This window comes from Motacilla alba, chromosome 15 (genome assembly GCF_015832195.1).
Source record: "Motacilla alba alba isolate MOTALB_02 chromosome 15, Motacilla_alba_V1.0_pri, whole genome shotgun sequence".
Classification (NCBI taxonomy): domain Eukaryota; kingdom Metazoa; phylum Chordata; class Aves; order Passeriformes; family Motacillidae; genus Motacilla; species Motacilla alba.
In genome coordinates, this window is record NC_052030.1 from 5759682 (window position 1) to 5782111 (window position 22430).

At 42.8% G+C, this 22430-nt stretch overlaps 1 protein-coding gene across 2 annotated transcripts; it reads left to right on the plus strand.

Moving 5' to 3' along the window:
* The first annotated feature begins 4402 nt into the window (after positions 1 to 4402).
* Positions 4403 to 22006, plus strand: UBE2L3 (ubiquitin conjugating enzyme E2 L3). 2 transcript variants are annotated; one of them, XM_038152211.1, is made up of 4 exons: positions 4403 to 4504; positions 12887 to 12982; positions 16273 to 16459; positions 19381 to 22006. In XM_038152211.1, the coding sequence occupies exons 1-4, from the start codon at positions 4478 to 4480 to the stop codon at positions 19533 to 19535; spliced, it is 465 nt and encodes a 154-aa protein (XP_038008139.1). In that variant the 5' UTR covers positions 4403 to 4477; the 3' UTR covers positions 19536 to 22006. The 2 variants fall into 2 exon arrangements, with proteins under 2 accessions (XP_038008139.1, XP_038008140.1); XM_038152212.1 differs by lacking the exon at positions 4403 to 4504 and adding an exon at positions 7127 to 7225.
* The last annotated feature ends 424 nt before the right edge of the window (positions 22007 to 22430 follow it).

The following is a 22430-nucleotide window of genomic DNA, read 5'->3' on the forward strand; positions in this document are numbered from 1 at the left end:
CTGTTCAGTGTCCTTGTGCTGCTTTGCCTCCTGCCACACTTCCAGAGCTTCCTGCCCTCCAAGGCAGTTCTTATTTTGAAGAAAACTCTGTAGTCCCTTCAGGTCCTTTAGGTCTCTCTAGAGGTGATTGTCCCCAACTATCACAGCTGCTCAGGTCTTTTCACTGTGATATTCAGAGTTCCTAGCACCATGGGATCCTGCCTCTGATTCAGGGTGATAGATGCTAATGAAGCATTAATAGAAAGGAGCATAAAGTTCATGGTATTATTGTTGTGATACTTGGTGCATTCCCCTCTCCATCTCTAGACCAGTTTCCAGCATCAAAGGGGACTTAAAGCATTTAGTTTTTTATTAAGAAATATTGCATTCAAGGGAAAAGGCATCTGTATAGAACATAATCACTTTAATAACATTCATGACACACAAAATGCAGGAGGAAGACAATGTGTTTGTAATTCTACAGTAGATACTTACTAGACAGAACAAATGTCAGATGACAATCATCATACATAATTAATTGCTTTACAATGCTTGTCATTAGAGATCTAAGAGACTGAAGAGACAAGCAAATCTACATAAAAACTTTAGATTGTAGGCCAGGAATAAAGGATAGAGGATTGTCAACAGAATAATAAATTATGTCTTTTTTTAACCATTTTAGATTTAACAATTCCAGTGGAGAGGCATATAATTATTTAAGGCATTAATTATATTTTAATCTTATCTTTTTTACTTTTTTCCTTGCTCCTAGAGATTAATTTTGCCCTTGTGGATTACAGGTCACTTTGATGTATTTTCCAGGTATTGGAACCCATTTGAAATCTGAATTCTGTCTATATTCTGGAAATCATAATATCCAAGGAATCCTGAATGTCTGAACTGTCCAGCTGGACCAGAACAAAGGCCCACCTATGCCACCCCTCTCTCACTGTCCATGGCAGGGGAGGATGGTTTATTTAGGGACCACCATGCAAGCCGACAGTCTGTCACTTCACACTTCCAGGTATCCATAATTATGACCAGGCATCAATTGGAGATATTACATGATTATTCCATGCCTATCCTCTTTTTTAATTCATGTACAGACCTGTTACCCAGTTTGACTAGTTTCCTTGTGAACCTGCTGACTGTTGCCTTTACTACAGCCGGTGGTAGGGAGTCCCAAGCATTAATTACCTGCTGTGGAAAAAGGCCCTGTCTTTGGGCAGTTTGTAGTGCCTGATCAGTTTCTGTGTGTATATTCATTCCAGCCTGACAAATAACAGCTTCATATTCATCTCAGCCCCTGCCTTTATGATTTCATAAGCCTTTAACATATTTTCTCAGCCTCCTCCCCTGCAGGTGGACGAGCCTCAGCCACTTTAACCTCTCTTAGTGCATCCCTGTTGCACTCTCTTGATCACCACCTCTGCCCTTCTCTTTACCTTCCCTGGTTCTGTTGTGCTGTTCTTGTGGTGTAGTGACATCTCCCACTTGTGAGCACAATGTGGGGGTACCACGGTTTCATACAGCAACCAAATTATTCTCATTCTTTCCTTTTGCCTTCAGTTTTCATGAGGTTTGTTTTCTTTCAGATGGCCATTTCATAACAGTAAAGTAGCCAGGAGAATTTTTTCTGAAGTTTTCAACAGTTGGGCTCGTGTGGCTCACTTGTTCACAAAGTCTGTTTGCACAGTTTCTTTTTTAGAAGTGGAACAGTTATGTTGCTTTAAAAAGTGGAAATGTGATAGAGAGTTATCTTTGGCAGAGGGCAGGCATAAATACAGTGTCCAATCTTTTGAAGATATTACAGGATAAACACTAAAACCTGCATTCTGGACACTCTTAAGTGTCAAGTAAAATAATGGCTACAACCTAGAAACCACACCAAAAGGCAAGTTTAAAAATGCAGAACTATCTTCCAAACTATGTAACAAATGGCCTGGATTTTGCTGCTGACAGAAGAGTACGAGGTATAATTGATTGAATTCTGTCTGAAAAGAAATCCCTGCTGCTTCTCCAGGACTGTACAACATCGTGTCCTGACTTAGTAAGTGGCACCCAGGTGAGATCCAGCTCTGGGAGTACGACTGCAGTCCTTGCTCATGCACAAGATGCACAGGAGTGTTGGCACCATCAGATCTGCTCTGGATCCAGCCTAGCCCAGCTACTGGGAGGATCCAGGGTGCTGGCAGCAGGCGTATGAGATGTGCCCAGTTCTGGGTAAACTTCTCAAACACTGCTGTAATAAATTATTTCAACATTCAGTGTCAATTTGTGAGGACAGCTACACTCAATACCAATTTCTTAAGAGCTGGCTGGGCTGTTGTTGGTTATAGTGTGGGTGGTATTTTTGTCTTGTTAAAGGAAATGCAGATAATCTTATAATTATCCTAGCTACTTCTGACACTCTCTTACAAGCTGTAAAGTCGTGGATCAAAATTACAGATAGTAATTTCAGAATTCCCTGTGGTGCTTCTAATACTCTCTGGTGTTTAGTGGCTCTGTGTCTCAACACAGGTATAGAAGATGGACGGAATAATTGTATTCTGGGGGAAAAATCTTTAGAGAACATGCAGAGGCATATGGTAGTCTTGGAAAACTGCAGTCAAATAAAGCTGAGCTGAAGATATAAATAGAGTTTTGGCAAATAAAGAAATCAAGATAGTATCTGGAGCAGCTTGTTTTTCATATTTGTAGACATCTGGATAATCAGTTGTAAGAACTCTTCTTCCAAGTTACCATGGTATCAGATTTAGGTATTTATACATTTCACAATCATAGAATCTGAACTAGTTCTTTTATCAGATGTCAGCATTTCTAAATCTTCATCACTAGCATCTCACTTCAGCAGTGCATCAAGAATCCTCGGAGAGTCACTGCAGCTTCTGGTTTCTCACAGCCTATGCCTGCCTGGCACGTGTGTAACTTCACCCAGTCAGCACAGGCTCTCTTTGCATCTCTCCACTGCTTCCCCATGAGGCTCTGCCTCTTTCAGCTTCCTCTGAGTCCATTTTCCTGGAGTAAAATGAATGCAAAAATCTTTACATATCTAATAGAAAAAAGTTATCACTATCATCAAATATATTTAATAACTATTTACAAACTATTTCATAATATGCATATGAAGTAGGTGAGGATTAAGGTGTTTCCTATAGGTGCAGTATAGCTTATTTCATTAACAAATGTTGATTGAGTTTGGTAGCAATAAGGACTATATTAATGTAAATATTGATTAGCAAATAGCTTATTCAAGGACTAATTTTAAGATTATAATCCTGTGCTTCATAATTAAAAACTTCTGCTGCATTTGTACAAGTTTTTGAAAGCCTGTAATAACCACATTTCCTTTTTCAGGTTGTATGAGTCTGTAAAGTTTATTTTAGAGCTTAGAACTTTGTTGGTGACTTGTTCTGCAGAACAAGTGTTAGATCAAGTGAGGACATGAACCAACACAAGGATGGTGGAAAGGGGAATTGAGGCCACACATCCAGCAGTCCTGGAGTACATGGGGTCAATGGAGAAGGTTTTAGGGAGCGAGTCAGGTACCTGAACACAGATGTCTGGTGGCATTTTGGATGTGATGTAGTAACTTAAATCTGCCAGCCCTGTGTCTTGGATACCTGAGGACACCTGCACTGCTGCTGGGGATCAGAGCTGCACTAAGGGGCTGAAAAGCACATGGCAAATGCCAAGATTGACTGCTACCGACAGTGCGTTTCTCCTCTCCCACAGCACTTCTCTCGCAGAGAGCGCGGCAGGACGCTGGAAGCAGGGGGTGAGGCTGGACTGGGCTGCTCAAAGAGAGGTAAAGCCAAGGGTGGTTTCATCTGAGACCAGCGGAGCCGAGCATGGTTCTGAGGTCAGATGCCTCTTCGAAAATCGCCCTTCTCTCTTCTTTCAGAGTGTCTGAAGAAAGTAAGAAATAAAGCTTATGAAGGGCTCAGAAGAAGACGTGGGCTTGTTTGAGGAAGCCTGTGACTACAGGTGGTTGTAGTCCCCGCCGAGGAAGATGGTACCGAATTTGGGGGATGCACAGTAAATAGAAAAAGGCACAGCAACACTTCTAAACCAGTGACGGGTGATTGAAAAGGCACCACCGAGACCGCAGGGCGGCGGCGGCCGAATCCAGGCGAGACGAGCCGGGCCGGGCCGAGCCGAGCACAGACGACTGCAGCCGAACACAGCCGAGCCGGCCGAACTGGGCCGGGCCGGGCCGGGCCGGGCCGGGCCGGGCCGGGCCGGGCCGGGCCGGGCCGGGCCGGGCCGGGCCGGGCCGGGCCGGGCCGAGCCGGGCCGGGCCGGGCCGAGCCGGGCCGGGCCGAGCCGAGCCGAGCCGAGCCGGGCCGAGCCGAGCCGAGCCGAGCCGAGCCGAGCCGAGCCGAGCCGAGCCGAGCCCAGCGCACGCCCCGCCCAGCCGCGCACCGCCCCAGGAAGCGCAGGGTTTAGCGGCCGGCCCGCGCCGCGATGTATTGTGGGGCGCAGCAGCAGAGCCAAGATGGCGGCCAGCAGGAGGCTGATGAAGGTAACAGCGCCGGGCAGGGCCGCCGGGCGGGCGGCCCCGGCTCCCGCGGCTGCCCCTCCGCCCCGGCCCCCTCCGGCAGCGCGGGGCCGCCTCCCCCGCCGCGCCCCGGCGGGGCGGCCTCTTCCGCGCCCCTCGGCGGCGCCCCGCGCCCGAGCGGCCGGAGCGGGAGCAGCCGGCACTCGGGCCGCGGCCGTGAGGGGCCGCGCCGCCCCCCCGCCGCCGCCGCCCCGCGCTCCGGCAGCGCCCCGCGGACCCGGCTGCCGCCCGGGGCTGGGCGGGGGCGCCGGGTGGGCGCCGGGGCCGCCCCGACCCCCTCGCTCGGGGGGCTCCAGGGTGACTAAGCAAAGAGGAAGGGACGGGGGAAGGAAACGCCGCCGCCCGGGGCCGGGGCATCCTCGGGGCGGCGGGAGGGCTCGGCGGCCCTGCCGGCGGAGGGCTCGGCGGGGAAGCGCTCTCTCCTCCTTCCCTCCCTGCGGGGGAAGGTTCGCCGCTCCCCCGCGCTCGCCCCGGTGAGGAACCGTCCCCAGGCGCCCGGGGATGAAATAATTTCGTTTTTGTTGTTTCGGAGAGTAACCTCTTCCTTGTATGAGTAAGAGGTTTATCACACAGAATCATGGACCTGGGTTCAGGAGTTTCTTCATTCGCTGCGGACGTGGTAATGTTTTTGTCTTCGCTCTTATTTGTTCCAAACCGTGGATGATACATGGAAATGCAAACTTGGCCCCAGCTGGGCTTTAACCAAGAGCACGTATAGTTTATGGTTAAATACCACTCGGGACTATGTTTCTCGTTATTTGCTTTGAGGAGGAAGCTACTTCTTACAAGGAAAATAGTAACCATTGCCCCCAAAGCACACAAATTTATTTTATGTGCTGTATATAATTGCCAATTAACATTCTAAACTATAAACGGCGAGGTTTGCCTAGGACACACTACATAGTGGCATAAAATTTATTCATCTGTAAAATGCTGTGGCAGAACCCAAATTTGCATACGAAGTGCCTGTGGGGAAATCAATGGACTTTACAGGCCAGTCCTGGGAAGTGGAGGGGAAAGACCCTGAAACTGTTGAGTAATGTTTCAGCCTTATTTAAAAACCTGCCCCTGTGGGGTGCAGAGTGACCCTCCCCTGGGATTTAACGGGTTCTTGGGTGATTCTGTTAAACTTAATCCTTTAATACCAGTTTTACAGCTGGCTTCAAGGATGTGGACCCCCAGTAGGGCTGGGATTTCACCCGGACGTGTTCATGGCATGTCCTGAAGTTGCATTTCCTTGATGGTGCAGATAGATGAATAACCATTATAACTTGAGTATTTTGGAGGAAACCAGTAGCTCAGCAGTGCTTCTATAAGACTAATTTTGTTAGCTTAAGTATTCTATGGAGCATTTAAAAATCAAACAGTAGATAGGTTGTGTGCAGTGTTACTCATATATATTAAAAATCAGTAGGGATAAACATTTAATTGTCCTTAAGGGTCCTGGTGAGATGGAATTAATTTTTTATTTCATTTTTGAAAGCTCTATATTTTCTCAGGGCTTTAGTATCATAGTCACCGTGTCTGTTGTTTTATACTCAAATAAGGTTTCCCTTAGTTTCAGATCTAAGATTAAATGGTTGTTTACTGGTTTTGTAAGGCAGTTTTTCTTCCTGTTCTGGATTAATATATTAATTGTTCAAAAGTACATCATTACTACTCTGATAGGAATAATATATATTTTCTTCTTCTTTTTTTGTTAATTTAAAATAGAAAATAAAAATCTCAAAGGCAAGAAAAACTGTTCTTAATATTTTCAGTGCCTCTTGCTTTTTAGCCTCCCTCATTTTTACTGTACTTCTGAAACATTAGAATTTCAGTCTTTCACTAAAATACACTAAAAAGGAGTTTTCATAGTGTGACTTTATTGTCTAGAAAATTGGTGGGGCAGTTGTTTCGCGAAGGGAGTGGTGTGGGAATGCAGGGGACATTGATAACTTACCTCTTCTATTTTCACTTTTGTTTTTGTTGCCTAAACCCTGTTTTGGGTTGTTCATGTTCGTGTGGGTTTTCTGCAGTTCAAGAGCTGTGGGCTGCTCTGCCCCAGAGCTTGCAGAGGCTGTTAAATCAGCAGCTCCGTCCTGCTCTGGGGAATGGAGGCAGCCCAAAAGGCTCTGGCTCTGCCATTCATCTCGGCAGGAACAAAGTAGAGCTCTCGCAGGGATGATGTCATCAGGATTGCTGCAGCATGATGTGAAGGTCCAGCCTCATGTGTGTATCAACCTAATGTCACTGTTAAAGTCCCAGATTCACAGGTCCACTTTGATTTAAAGTCTCTCACTATTGAAGTTTTGCGATTGGGAAGAGTCCTTGGGGTGCCTTTGTCAGGGTCTTGGAATCGTGAGTGATTATAACTGAAGGAAATAGGGTTTTTCACTGTGTCAGTCAATTACCTTTAAAATAATTTAGGATAAGCATTAACTGTCTTTTCTTTGAGCTAAACAATCAAGCTTGTCTTTGATAAATGAGACTAAACCTTAAAATTTTTATACTTGTATAAAATTAAGCAATTCCTGTTTCCTTAAGGTCTTGCCAACATTTTGAAGTACTGCATTTTTTCTGGACTCAAGTCATGCATCATAGTTATTCATATTAATCACCATGGCTCAAAGAGACTGGATGCAGTACATCCATAACAACTCACTGTCTGCCTGTAGAAAACTGGGAGTCGTGTCAGCTGTGCAGGTGTGAATGGATGCCCTTTTCCAGTTGGGGAAGCTGTTTGCTTCTTCAGTTCACAAACTTCTGTGTGAAACAGGCATTACAAATTTTGGTACATTGTACTTGTACCATTCCATTTTAAACATGAGTTCAGGTTATAAAGACAACAAGATTGGCTTGTTATCGGAGGGTGTGTTTGAACAAATCACCTTCCCTGGGCCAAAGACCTTTTTTATGGCCTCTTTTTGCTGAGCTTTATCCCATCAAATAGTGCCACCTTACTGAAGTCTTCTCCCCTGATTCACAGCAGCTCCATGGAGGTGTGCCCTTCCAGGAGTGCACTTAGCGTAGCAAAAACATGAAATAAACGTGGCTAATGACTCATATTCCAGTGACATCTGAGTGGAGGTTTTATCTGTGAGCCACCATTACACCTTTTCAAAGAGCCCCAGTTGTTAAATCCTGACTTCTTGTGAAATGTGAATGGTGGGAATGAAGCAGTCTTTGTCAAGGATGTGGTGTTGTGGACAGTCAGGGTTAGCACACGCAAATATGGAGTGATTATATCTGGGAGAGGATCTAGGGCTTCTCTTTGAAGGGGGAACGGGGCTTCATGGCCCTTTCTCCTAGAAAGGAAATTGTCTCCAGACTATATGATGGAGAACTGGATCTTCTGGAGACGTGCCAGATACTTCAAGGGAAGGCTTTGCACAGTTGCCACCTGCCAAGGTAAAAGAAGCCGTTCTTGGTGCTGCATCCGTGGCTGAGTGCTGTGTGGAGCGGTGCTGAGGAGGTGCAGAGGGGAGGCTCTGCTGCTGCTGGACGCTCACGGTTCTTGCGGGGGCAGTGGCGTGTGGGGCTGAGCCGCAGCTCCCGCACGGCGTCTGGCTGCTCCTGGAGAAGGCTGTGCTGCCCCAGCTGTGGAGCTGCGCCCTTCCATGGTGACTGCTGGGATGGAGCTCCGGTGTCTGTAACATCCATGCTTTGGCTCCCTGGTTTTCAGATGCTCAAAAGTATCTTTAGCAATAAAAATTGAAAACGGATTGAATGAGTAAATAACACTTCACATAGGAAGTGAGATATGTTGACAATTATTTTAATTTTCTTGTTTTTACTCTGCTTCCATAGTTGCATAGTCAAACATTTATGCAACTGTTGAACTCAGTGTAGAACACAAACATGGGACCACACCCAGGTAGGTGGCCTGCAATCTCCAGGATGCTGTGGTCCTGTAAACACTGTAGTGCTCCCAAATAAAGGGGTTTTAAACAACTCTGATGCTTGAAAAATAATTCTAAATTGATCCAAACTTCAGTTCTTAGTAACAAGGGAAGTATGATTTTGAGCAACATATGATTGTCCTTAGGCAGAAGTGAGAATATGGTGGATGCATTTTCACTTTTTGAAACTGAGAATTGACAAAAGGATTTTTAATTAAATGAAAATACTTTGCCAAAAAGTAGAATTGCTCAGTCAATAAGACGTGAGTATACAGGGTTGTAATGTTGCAAAGGAAACTTACTGCTGATTCTTAAAAGAACTAAATTCTATTTCTGTTTTTGGTTGGATTTGTGATGGATATTTTTTTTGTGTGTGTGGTAGAATCAGATTTTAAAGTGTTTTATTAAGACTTCTCTGTACTGTACATCCAGAAAGTGAAACAGGCCAGTTCCTGATAAGTGTTTTGGATCCTGTTTGACTTAAAGGCATTTTTTAGATAATGTATTCATAAACAGATAAATATAAGTTGTAGTAGTGATTTAGGGTTCTTTCAGGTGGCTTTTGATTTTATTTGTGAATTTAATACTATTCTGGGCTAGATGTAGAACTTTCTAAAGTCAGTATAAGCTCTTACACTTATTCTCATATTCTGGGATTGCACTCTTACAACTATTTGCCTTCACTGCATTTTCCTATCTAACTTGGGTTTTTAGAGAAGTCCCAAAACTTGAAAGATGCATGGACAAAACAAATTCAGCTACATTTTAAGCTGGTGCCACTTTTCTTTCTACTTTAAAGCATTTAATTTTTGATTTGAACAGCACAAATGATTACACAGTATTGAAAATGACAATTTAAAACCTTTAGTGGTTTTATATGAGAAGTAGTGTGTACTTTTATGACTACCTGGTACCACCTCTGAAACAGTGTTTTCTCCATGTCATGTGCTGCGTGTAACACTTTGTCTGAACATTTCCAAATTACAACCATCATGTCTCCAGAGAGCCCCATGAACATTCAGACATTTCAGTTTTTCACGTGGATAAACCGATGCAGCAAGGTCACATGCAAGGTTGATAAAGGAGTGGGGAATGAAGATTGATTTAAATTCTTACTGCAGTCATCTAACCTTTAGTTATGCTCCTCCGGTGCTCCTTTAATTATGTTACTTGACAAAATTAAGGGGTGGAGGACAAGAAAAGGAATTAATCTATTTACTGTCTGCCTAGACTCATAAGTATTACCTTGAAATAAATATCTGGACTGCATCTTTTTATCTCAAAGTAGTTTTTGTCCCTTTGGACTTGCTCAAGCCCGTGTTAAAGGTATTGTTAGCTTTTAATCTGTGCTGCTTGAAAGTATATAGTAGCTCGTTCACTTTTTTAACAGTTCTTTTATACTGCAGCTCTGCCTTCGTAGCCCTGAGGCAGTTAGATCTTTATTATGGGCTTTGGCAGTTGCCAGAAGAAAAAAAACAAAACAAGCTCCCCTCGCACCCTTAAATTGTGAATGGTGCAGCTCCTGCCCCTCCTGGAAGCACGGCTTGTGTGGTGTTACACTGCCCTTGTGGGGACAGTGGCGGGGGAGAGCTGTCAAGAGCTCCACCACGGAGTGGGTTCGTTTGGAGTGACTTAGGAAGTCTGAAACACTCCCAAGTATAAGGAAAGTAATTTCTAGTACAAATTCCAGTCTGTGCAAGCCCGTAGTTCAGGTGCGTGCCCGGCTGAGGTGGCTGGATCGTCCCTGACCTCTGCAGCCTGGCTGCGTGTGGAGCTGCCGGCTTGATCCCTGGCTGTCCCTCGCACAGCTGCCAGCTCCTCCCGCGGGACAAGGGCACAGCACAGGCCTGACCCACTCCAGGCATTACCACAGCTTTGCTTTTGGAAGTGCTTTCCTGCAAAGGCCTCACATGTCGTTTTAAAGAGGAAGATGGCCTGAATAATTTTTGTCTTGTTCTTTAGTGCCTCTGAACTGTTTAATTCCCTCTCTCATATGGGGGGCTTGAGAAAGAGTGGGAAACAATTTGCATATTTATTTTAACTTTTCACTGATGGCATACAAAGTTTTACAATTTTATAATTATCTCTGTATGGGATTCTTGCATTTCTTAATTCACCATCCAATTTTTGAACCTGAATCTAACTATAAAATGTAGGTGTTTAATTTTCCAGCAACGTGAAGCTACACTTTTGTAATTTGTTGTATTAGCTTAATAACATACCTGAATTATAGAGTCACAGTCCTTCCTTTTTTTGCATCTGGACAGTTGTTCTCTGGGCCAGCAGCAGGACAGTGCTGTTGTCTGAACCTGGGACAAAAGCTCCTGCCTGGAAGCTGCAGTCCCACTGGGCGTAATGGGGGAGATTTCTGTCATATGCATGATGTTTTTACTATAATAACTAGAAATAGTCTAAATAGTCCATTTTCCTTGCCTTCTTTTAGAATGGAGGCACTGGTGATGATGCACGTTTATTCATGCTTAAATACCTACTGCTTGATCAGCTTATTTTGTTCCCAGTGTTTGATGTGCTACATCTAGTGTGGAATGGAATTCATTCCTTTTACACGCTGTGGAGCAGTGGTTTGCCAGGGCTTCACAGTTCTGTGTGTGACAGGAGTGCAGCAAAACTCAGTTCAGAGCAGGTTCCTGGCCCTGTCAGGACAGAGGCAGTGCAGAACCCGCCCGGCTCTCCCTGAGCTGCTGCTTTGTGCAGGAGCACTCAGAGTAGGACTCTGTGGGCGTTTGCACTCTGAGTGATGGTAAAGATCATAAGAGGTTATTTTCTTTTGAATATTTTGGTTTGCTCTCTATCCCTATAAATATGACTCATGGGATTATTTGGGGGGGGGGGGGTTATGTTTTCCTGCTCTAAGGAAATAGGATAATCCTCTTAGCTCTTTTAAAAAACCACCCAAACTGTCTGTGACATTGCATAAATCGAGCAGCTGTGAAATTTGGGGATTAATCCGTGGGTCTAGACTAAAAAGTCAGTGTTAGTGTCATGAAGATGGTGTTAGGCATCCATTCAGTATCCGAGCCTCCAAGGTTAAACTTCTGTGTTCAGAGTGTGCTCTTGCTTTAGTAGGTGCAGCGGGTAGGAATAGAAATGTTCATTTGCTGAAATGTGGCTGTCATGATTTTTGTTTCACATGCATTTGGAATTCTCATTTTCCCTTTGGGTTTGAATTTTATCATGATGCTGAATTTATGCAAGAGGTCACTGCAAGTATTAAATCTGCCAGTCAAGTGCAGGAAGGTTTGATCCAAGATGAACATAGAGCTATTTTAGAAGACAAACCACAGACAGCACTTGTACAGCAGAAAAACAGTGCTACAGCACTTTTTGCAGGAAAACTGATCATTTCTGTTTTTCATTGTGTAGTGCCTTTGCTTGTAGTTGGTGGGTTTATCATCATTCTGCAAGACACCTGCACCCAGTGCAGAGCTGGGCACTGTCAGAGCACCCCGGTGCTGCTGTATAAGCAAGATTTTTCCTAACCTATGCAGCCACCAGGCATGTGCTGCAGTTTTGAAAGTGCTGGGAAACTTTTATGTTTTGCTGTGGATGATTTTTGAATTCATATTCCATTAAATTCTCTTTAAAGATAAAATGGCAGAGTTCAACCACAAAGGACTGTAATAGTTGTGGAGGAAGTAAAAGTGGAACCTTGAGGTGGTTTTTTTGAGGTCTTATGAAATAGTCCAGGAAGCAGTCCCTACAGTAGGGCTTATATGTCATTTTAAATATAAAAATGCTGAAATACCTATTTTGGTGATTCCCGGTTCACAGACTGATTAAAAATAGTTTGGTGCAGAAAGATAACCTTGCTCAAGACTGATACAGCTTTAAAGAGAGGAATCCTAACGTATACTGTGAGCTCTGAGGTACTAAACAGAGAAGAAGCTGAATCTTTTCAAGTTACTGCTCTAAACAAGGCTTGATTGATATTTTTCTGGGTTTGGATCAATTTAAGCTGTTCATGCAGGAATTTGCTCATTTTCAGTTGAAATAATTGGCCCGTTCGTTGTTTTTATCCCTGTTTAAAACTATTATGAAATCGTTCTTCCAAATCACTGTTCTCCTTCCCTCAAGTCCTAAGATGCATTTTATTTCTGCACCTCACAGTATTGTTGATGGTCTGTTACCAAAGGCACTGATTTGCATTTGAGATAGAAAAACATTTTTAAATGTAGTTTTTTAATGTTCTGCTTCATTGTGTCTATAATGATGTTAATAAAAAAATGTTTCTGTGTTTTCCTCACATATCAGAAAATAAGGGGGTTAGTATCTTGTCTCAGATGTACAGAATTATTACAGGTGCAAAATTTTATTTCTTATTTGTGTGGGTTGCCACACCACTAATTAAAGAACACCACATTGACCTTTAAGCATTTTGAAAAATAAATGTATCTTACTTAATACAGTTATTAACTTCCACTCAACACTTTGCTTTGCTTTTCAGGAGCTTGAAGAAATTCGCAAATGTGGAATGAAAAACTTCCGTAATATCCAGGTTGATGAAGCTAATTTATTGACCTGGCAAGGGCTTATTGTTCCTGTGAGTATAGACTGTTCCTTATGAGCTTTAAAATAAAATGAGGATCATTGTATCTCATAAATCCACGGCTCAGCAGTGCTGCTGGTGACCATGAAGTAATTTAGGCCTGGGCTGACACGTGGCTGGAGCTCCATGGTGCCACTGGGCTGTTGGGAGAGGTGTTGGAAGGGGAAGCAGTGAAGTTTGGTTTTACGTTAAACCTAAAGTACAAACTCTACATGATCATAAGAAAAAGAAAGGATATATTAAATACTTTCACTCCTTAATATTTTTGTTTTTTTTTTAATTTACTACTTTTATTACTAGGATAAAACTGAGTATTGGGAAAAATTAGATGCAAGGAAAAGGTTTGGATTTTCTGAAGTGAGCTCTTTAAAAGAAAGTAGTATGTTTGTTTAGGCATTAGTTAGTGCCAAAATAAACTTATTTCACTTAATTTTTTTAAAAGCACTACAGTCTTCTTAGGGAATGCTTGATTGAAGTAGATAACCATTTTATTAGTCAAATAGAGAGGGATTTGTTACTAAGGGGACAACAGGAAATGTGATGTGTTGGTTTCTTGGTTGAAAGTCACTTGGATTTTCACCTCTTGTATTTCCCACAGCTGTGGCCCATAGCAGTGGGAAATGGCTGGCTTGGTTCTAAGAGCTATTTTTAGTCTGCAGCAATAGGGGATGGGCCACGGGGGCAGCAGTTGTGGTTTTCTGTGGGTGGTGCCAAAAAGCCTCCCCAAGCAGTGTAAGTGTGTCTTTTTATTATATGAGTAAGACTTGGAGCCATCTCTGTAGCAGTGCCTCTGCTCGTTAGTCAGAGGCTGCTCTGGAGCTCACATGGCTCAGGCTGAGGTAATGGCTGGGCGTTTACACTCTAAATGCTCTGCAATACATTCGGTTTGCTGTTTACTGACGTGCCTGCAAGTGATTCCTTGGAGTGGCTGACACTACTCCTGCAAACAAAGCAAGTGGGATCTGACACGAAAATTTGACAGAGCTGAGGAACAGCTCACTTTAATCAGTCACTTTGTGGTTCGTGTGTAACAGTTTAGTGCTTTGATAACACTTTGAAGCAGTATAAGGTTGGTAAATATGACTAATAAAACCAAACAAACACAATTCTTGTTTACTCCTGTTAAGATAGGAATGTGTAGTGTACAGCAGCTATTTTTAACAGTTTCTGCTCCACTGAGGGTGAGCGTGGTGTTTGTTTTGCAGAGCTTTGCAGCATCACTAGTGTTTCAATGTTGGTGCAGTGAACTGTGCTCCAGACCTGTCTTTGATTTGTAATCTGTCCTGTTGCAGGGGAAATAGCCTCAAATTCCCCACTGGTATAGTTAAGGGGGAATTTTGTTATGATACTATGCTTCCTATAGTAATTTCAAATTTCTTGTTTGTGTTCAAAGAGTAGTGTAAGTTTTTATTCTGAGGTTATGCTATAGATGTTTTAGTGTTGCTATCTCTTTAGCTGTTTTTGGTACCAGAGTTGATGGTGTATAAATGCAATACATGAGCTCATTGAAAGTTTAACTTTTTTCTCTGTGTTTTTGCTTCACATTCTGTTTCCATTTTAGCAGATGTTCTTAGTTAGGGTTTGAAGACACATACTTCAGTAGGACTAACCAGTTACTGATTATTAAATGCTATAACTGGGCATTTCCTGGTCAGCTGCTTAGTGAAGGCATGAAAGATAATGCTTATTATTTTTGATAGTGTGGGTACAGAATTACTGTGAAAGATAACATAAAGGTGAGCTGTAAAGCTTTAAAAGCTCTTGTTTGTAACATAGATTGTTCTTCAGGACAAATGTTAGTTTTTAAGGGTGTTCACTCAATTGAGAAGCAAATTGAAGATACCTGGTCAACTTCTTTTCCTGTTGTAAACTGTGGAATGAAGTAGTTTGTGTCCTGTGGGTGGCCAATGTTAAATATTTGTTTGATTTCAACATCAAAACAAGACCATGTAGCTCATGCTCCTTGTTCATGTAAGAGGCACAGTGGAGAACATTGATGTTTTTAAGGCAGGTCACTTCTTGTGTCAGTTCACTGAACATCCTCACAAATTAGAGCACATGATGAGGAAAGAACAACTGAGCTATGGGGGAAGAGGGCAATGACTGCCTAAGTTGTCACCACCACCACAAGTTATTAGTTCAACATCCAAAGCCTTTAGGATTGCTTGGGTAAGAAGTGATTTTAAAGCTGCTGTAGTTGCTTCTCCCCCTGGCAGAAACTGTTCTGTGTTTCTTACAAACACACAACCAAATTCTTCACATGGATGAGCCTAAAATTAGATGTTTTCTGTTGACAAATATTTTAATAGAACACTCCCCACCCCCAAGTATTGATAAATTCTGTAGTGGAATTGATTGCAGGGAAGGGTCTGATTGCTAATGAAGAATGTGTGTAATTGTACTTTACACCAACTGGAAACTCTCATCCTTTGATTCTTGTTCTCAGAGTGTTTGGAAAAACTTCATTCCATAGTCACTGTTTTCAGTGCAGAGGGGTATTTTCATAGGCTTTAAATGTAGCAGTGGTTTATTTTTGTTCTGCCTCTCTTGTGCAGTATCTGAAGCATCAGTATCAATAGTCTAACAGGTTTTTCTAAGGGAAGTCCTGGGCATTGTTTTTTTTTCTGTTTCAGCATGAAGAACTGCTTTGCTCACTTCACAGTTCTGTCATCCTGCTCCTTATAAACTGATCTGATAAGAGTGGGTGCTAAAACTGCATACAAATTCAGAATGTTTTCATCAGCAAACACAGTGAATATCTATCTTTAGTACCAATGAATGCTCAGCAGATTTTTGTGTAGTCAGCACAAAAACATTCTCGAAACGTTTAGGGAGATCTGACGAGCCAAATTGCTTTGCTGTTCATGCCACCATGTTGTGAGACACACAAAATAACTGTTCAGAAACCCACTTCCCTTGTCAGGCATGCTGTTTGTGTCTTGGAAAGGCTTTACTATGCTTTTTGAAACACAAAGCTGGGAATAAAACTACTTACTAGAGCTGGTTGTAAATGGAAGTGAATGCAATGCTTTCTTACGCATAGAAATGTCAGAAATGTAGGACAATGGCCACCTGCTTTTTCCAGGGTGGATGCAAACGTGCAGCTTGTATCGCCTCTCACTTGGGTTTTGATGTTTCCTGACACCTAGACCTGGCAGTAGTGTTGGTAGAAAATGCCTTTCAAAAAGGTCTTTGAAGAGATCAATGAAATCCAAGTCTGCACTGTGCTGCTTTTCACTTGTGTCCGTGTGCCACATTCTTGACATTCTGCCTTCTTATTGCAGGACAATCCTCCATATGATAAAGGAGCCTTCAGAATTGAAATCAACTTCCCAGCAGAATATCCATTCAAACCTCCTAAGATTACATTTAAAACAAAGATCTATCACCCTAACATCGATGAAAAGGGGCAGGTTTGTCTGCCAGTAATTAGTGCTGAAAACTGGAAGCCAGCAACCAAAACTGACCAAGGTAGGACTCCATGTGGAGAAAGAACTTGAATTTAAAGCTAATAATGTTTCACTTGCCAGTTTCCCAGTGCTCTGAGGGTATGTTCATTGGAAGGTTTGTGTCATGAATCACATATGTTGAGCACAGAGTACAACTTGTGGAATCTCATTTTGTTACTGGAATGGGAGGTACTGGCACTGAAGTGGCATTTCCCTCTCCAGGAAACCACAAAACCCTTCATGACTAAGGAGTTTATTAAGGAAGTGTCCTCAGCATACTTTAACATTTTGCTGGTAGTTTGTGTGGGGGTTATGCTGTGTTTCTTTTTAAACAGTGATTTTAGAGTTCAGTTCAGATGTTCAGTACATTCCTGGATGTTTGAAAGACAAGGTCTAAAACCTCAAGGCTTTGTATATTTTATAATCTTACCTGTGGTTCAGTGATTTGAACATACGGCTTGAAATATCATGGGAGTCATAAACAAAATCTGAGATGATACTACAGATTAACTTGTAGCTCTTAAAAGATCATTGCTGTTGGGCTTGCCGTGTAGAGTCTTTGATAAATATCTAAATATTGTAAGGAAAAAGTTTTGTCGGCTTCTGTGGCAGACTTAAGTGTAATGTAAGTAGGGTTTTTTCCTGTTGTTGCTTGCATGAGTTGTTGGGGTGAGAACTTTGTGTTATCTGGCAGGTATGTTAAGCTTTTATTAGTATACATATAGAAAGCAAACATCCTTGCAAAAAGTGCTTTTTTTTTAAGAGTGTTAATTCAAGTGAGTAGCAGTTTAGGGCAGTGCTAGAGCTTCAGTGACGCTGAAGTATCTTCTTCCATAGGAGAAGCTATTTCTCCCTTCCAGGCTCTTCTTAAAGGTTATTTTCACATGATCTGTGTTCCTGATAGGAAACAATGCTGTACTTAAGATACCTTTCTTCTGTTTACCCCTGCGTGCTTCTGGTTGTGTGATCTTGCCCAGAGACAAAACAGGAACATTGCAGTTGTTCTAGAAGAGATGAAGCAGCTGAATGTTGGTGAAAATGGAGGTGGCAGCAGAAAGAACCTGTGAAATAGGACTGTAGGATCTTAGATTTGTTGTAGATTTATCCCTGATTTTACAGGACAAAGACCCTCAGGAGCAGGAGATGGGAAGAACATGTGTAAGGTTTCTGTTCCACACCTGAGCAGCTGTCTTGGTGCTATCAGCCTTTGCTAGTTAACTGAAGGACTTACATGTCTCTACCTTGTGTGTAAAACAAGCTGCCATTAGCTGGAGCTACTGAAACAATTGTTTGCATGCAGAAAATAGTCAGACTCTCCCTGAAAAGTAAAAATTCCCTTTTTATCTGAGAGACTGAACAAAAGCTGTGCTAAAATCAGAATTTGGAGCTGATCCTGGCTATCAAAATATTGCAAATCTCTCATGGTCTGCTGTGTTGTGGTTTTTTGTTTGTCTTAACTCCTTCTTCAAGTTGTTTTAGTGTGAGCATCTGTTGTTGCTACATGGCTGTATGAACCTGTGACAATGTTACTAAAACCCTGCTTAAACGTCCATTCCGTTTCCTTCAGATTGCTTCTTCACTGAAAAATCACTCCTAGCTTGTCTCCATGAAATAATGTGACATCATTAGTACAGCATCAGAGTGATTGGATTTGCTCACACAGGTGTCAAAAAAGTGAAGCGATTAAGTTCATCATAACTAACTTACCTTTCACATGCTAAATGTGCATCTTACTGCTGCACTTTGTTAATTTATGCTTAATATGAAAAACAACTGTTCATGGCAGGATAGTTTTCAAACTCGGTGGCTGTTGAGGTAGCTCCTGTTCTGCCAGGCCTGTTTTTTCTGGCTTGTTACTGTCATTAAGGTTATTGAACACGCATTGTCTCTGTAGTGGTTTTGCGCGCTTTGCTCAGTGAGAAGGAATTGCCGCTCAGCGTTTCTGCTGTTTTCAGCAATGTGAAGGCAGTTGTTGTAAGGCCAGGACTGGTGAGTTGCTGGGAAGGAAGCTGGTATCAATTCTACATTCCTTAGATAGTTTGTTGCAGTTTAAACTTGGATTTGTGGTAAGCAATGCTCCTGTTTAGCAGTTTAGAGACAAATGTCAGATTTGAGCGTGGCTTTGAGTATTTGTTTTGAGGTTTGTTCATGGATGGAACAGACTGAGATCAATGCCCCAAACGAAGCCCCTCTGGTGTTCCAGCATGTGCTGCAGTGACCATCACTGTATGAACATTCCTGCCCAGAGAAACACGCAGCAGCAAACGGCACTGTGGGCTGTGAGGCTCGCTGTGTGTCAGGTGTACTTCCATTTCCTGAAGAGTGACTTTTCTCCAGAAAGTGACAGGGACATTGGTGACATTGCTGTGAGCTCCCTGCCACTCTCACCCTGTTGTTTGCCCAGTACATCTCTGCTGGTGGCTGCCTTGGGAAGTCGAGAGTAAAGGGAAGGCATGCCAGGCTGTTCATAGGAGAAGTAAGAATCATAGGGAAATAAAGCTGGAAAAAAGGGTTTCAGGAAGAGGGTCAGTCGCAGCTGCGCCCCTGTCACAGATGTTGGGAAATGCTTCATGGTACAAATTCCATCTTTAACCAAATCCCTTCAGTGAACCTGTCTGAGGACTTCGATTCGTTCTCAGCCATAGGAGAGGATTTTAGATGGGATGCAATTACATGGGAAATCATTTGTAGTGCAATTTGGTCTCTATTCATGTTGATTTTGTTTACAAATACAATTTTCTGGTGTTCATTCATGGTCATTGAGCTAAATCTTGGCATATCACTGCGGCTTACTCGTGCCCTGCGCTTGAAAAGGCTCGAGATTTATGGGGATGTATTTAAATGCAGTTAAAGCTCTTTCCTTACAGGGGAATTTTGCTTACATTTTGAGTTTGAAAAATTAACCATCTAAGTCTCTGACGATATTTATACTTCTTTTGACAGTAATCCAGTCCCTCATAGCACTGGTGAATGATCCACAGCCCGAGCACCCCCTCCGGGCTGACCTAGCTGAAGAATACTCTAAGGACCGTAAAAAATTCTGTAAGAACGCTGAAGAGTTTACAAAGAAATATGGTGAAAAGCGACCAGTGGACTAAAATCTGACACGAGTGCTGTCAGCAACCTATGATAGAAGATCGGAGCAGTGCATTTGAGACACCCCGTAAAGCAGGACTCTATGGAAAATTGACAAGTGCCACCTTTTGGTGTGAACTTGTGGCTGTTACTAACTTTCTACAGTTTTCTTAATCAAAAGTGGGCTAGGTAACCTGTAAAGAAAGGATTAAAATTTAAGATGTTCTAGTTCTGCTTTCTTTGTTTAAAAATCACTGCTTCAATATACTTTAAAGTATGCTGTTTTCTTTTTCTTGTCAGAATTTATCAAAAATATCTTAGACTTATATTCTGCCCTTAAATTGAAAAGGTTGTGGCTGTCATTTCTTATTTTTCCTTGCAGTTCCCACTATCTTGAGTTCATTCATTGAATTTTAACCCCCTCCTCAAAGTGATGTCTTAGGAAAAATATCCCAGTTCCGGCAGAAAATGATTGAGTGTTTGGCAGTTTTGTTTACTTTTCTTTCTAAATGTTGCACTGTGCTTTGTGGGACTTGTTGCAAGTTCCCCTGAACTTCAGTTTGTAACATAATAAACAAAATCCAACCCACAAAACCAATCAGAAACAATGTCTGGGTCTGATGTAAATCTGGCCAATGTCTATTAAACGGGGAAACCCAAGTTTTTGTGTGCATCATTCAATTAGAATATGGCTTCTGTTCTGCTCTTGGAAAACTTTGGAAAAAAAATCTGTAGCAAACAAGTATAGTAGGATGTGATTGCAAACTTCCTTCACTTCTGTCTTTAATGCCTATGCAGAGTAGTGGGAAACATGCACAGAACAACATTGCAACCAATCCAGGAGAGTTCCAGAAATTGGGGACCAAGAAGTACCAAAGTGACAAACTGTCTTTTGAGTTGAAAATCATTATTTTGGAAACATTAATTTTGAATTCAAGAACTAAATCTGACAGCACCGCTGTCCTCTCTGAACGTTTTCCCTCAGAATGCAGCAGGAGCATCTGTGTTTGTGGGACAGCCCTGGAGCTGTTCCCAGCCCCAGCAGGGCTGCGAGAGTTCAGTGTCAGTCAGTTCATCAGCTTTGTCAGGCAGAGCCTTCCTGCAGCTGCCCCGGGGCGCTCCTGTGCATGCTGAAGGAAAGGAGAGGGAGCCTTTCCCTTCAGAGCTGAGCATCCTTTGCCGTGTCTCTGCTGCTTCTGCTGCCTTTCCTCCCCAGCCCAGGGCATGATCCTAGCTCCACAGTCAAACTGCCACACAGTCAACCTGCTGTCTCCCCTTCTGCAGCTGGGGTCTGCTACTGAGTGAACGGATTATTCCCAGAAATCCATCGATGTCTGGGCGCACATATCATTTCGATGTGCAGAAAGCTGAATTGAAAAAACCCTGACACCTAGGTGGTTGCCTGTACTCCTAAATTTAGTTTTAATACAGCCTCTGCCTTTGCAACCTTTCAGAACTGGTGTGTCAAGCAGTAGATCTCTCTTGGTTTTAATGTCTTGTGTATTTGCTATTTCCTTATTCGTCCCTCTCCTCTGGCTTTCGTTTCCAATTTAGTGTAAACAATGACAGCCCAGTACCTCACCTCTGTTGAAAGTAAATTTTTTTATGAGTTAGGGAGCTAAGAAATTTTATGTTTAAGTGTTCTTAGACAGATTCTTTGGCAGGTAAATAAAGTTAAACCACATTCACCTTATTTACGGAAACTTGCATTTCCTAAGTGTTTTCAGGCTTGTGAGAGCACTATTACCAAATTTTCACATCTTTGTGTCTTCATTTGCAGAAAGTTGGTACTGATTTTGTTTCGTTCACGCTCACTCGGATTCATAATAAAATAATGCCAAATTATCTGTCAAACTGAAGTGTGTAACTTCTGCATCACCTGAGTCACTGTACCTTCGATCATGTCCGTTGGCATGGAAACTTTCATTCTCTAAATTTTATTTGAAACAAAACTGTAGCACTAGTTTGCTGCCCTCGTTGCTACTCAGTAGTTCCTCTGTGGTTGTAAAGCCTCTCAGGTCAAAGACTGCGCCCGTCTGCCTGGCTGTGCTCGGATGCGGCGGGAAGGGACGCCAGGGCTGCGTGCCCGCAGGAGCTCCGGCCGAGCCGCAGCAGCCGCTCCCACCCAGCTGCAGAGCTCACGCGAAGACAGATCTCGCTATCAGTTCTCTTGGTGTGTTCTTCATAGTCCAACTGCTAAACTGTGAGACGCGTAAACAAAGCGCCGGCCCGCGACCGGGGCGGCCTCTGAACAAAGGGATCCGGCACCCGTGTGGCTGAAGGCTGAGGAGGAGAAATCCAAGTGAGAAGTCCTATGATAACTCAGGAAATCAAGCTCTTGTTCTCTCTGGTTCCCTAAGCCATGCTGAATTTTAAACGTGCAGTTGAACACCTACAATGAAAGCAGCGCACTGGTGAAACTACACCCAGGAGTACTGGTATAGGCTTTCTGCAAGTCCATTCTGCTACCCTAATAAAAATTGCTCTTAAAGGCTTTGTGGCATGGTTTTATTTGCACAGAGGTCTGGGAATTAACTGGGGTTGTAGTAATGTTTTAATTTCAACTTGGGTTGTCTTTAAAGCTTTCACAGAACTACTGAGAAATTTCCTGATCTCCCTATATTTCATGCAATTGAAAGGTTCCCTATTGAATAGTTCATTTTAGTAGTTCATTATTCATTTCTCTAATTAAACGTAAATTTGGGGTTTAATGCTCTTCATTTATAAATAACAAATTTACTAAATCCATTTTTCGCAGTACGGTGCTCGGGTAAAAGCTGCCCTCAGGTCTTCAGTGCTCAGCTGCGAGGAAATGCACGCAAAATTCCTGATGGGTGCGATCAGAGCCGATCCAGCGCTTAGAAAATGGGGCACTTTAAACGTTTATAATAAGGTTTAAACGTATCCACGAGGACGCG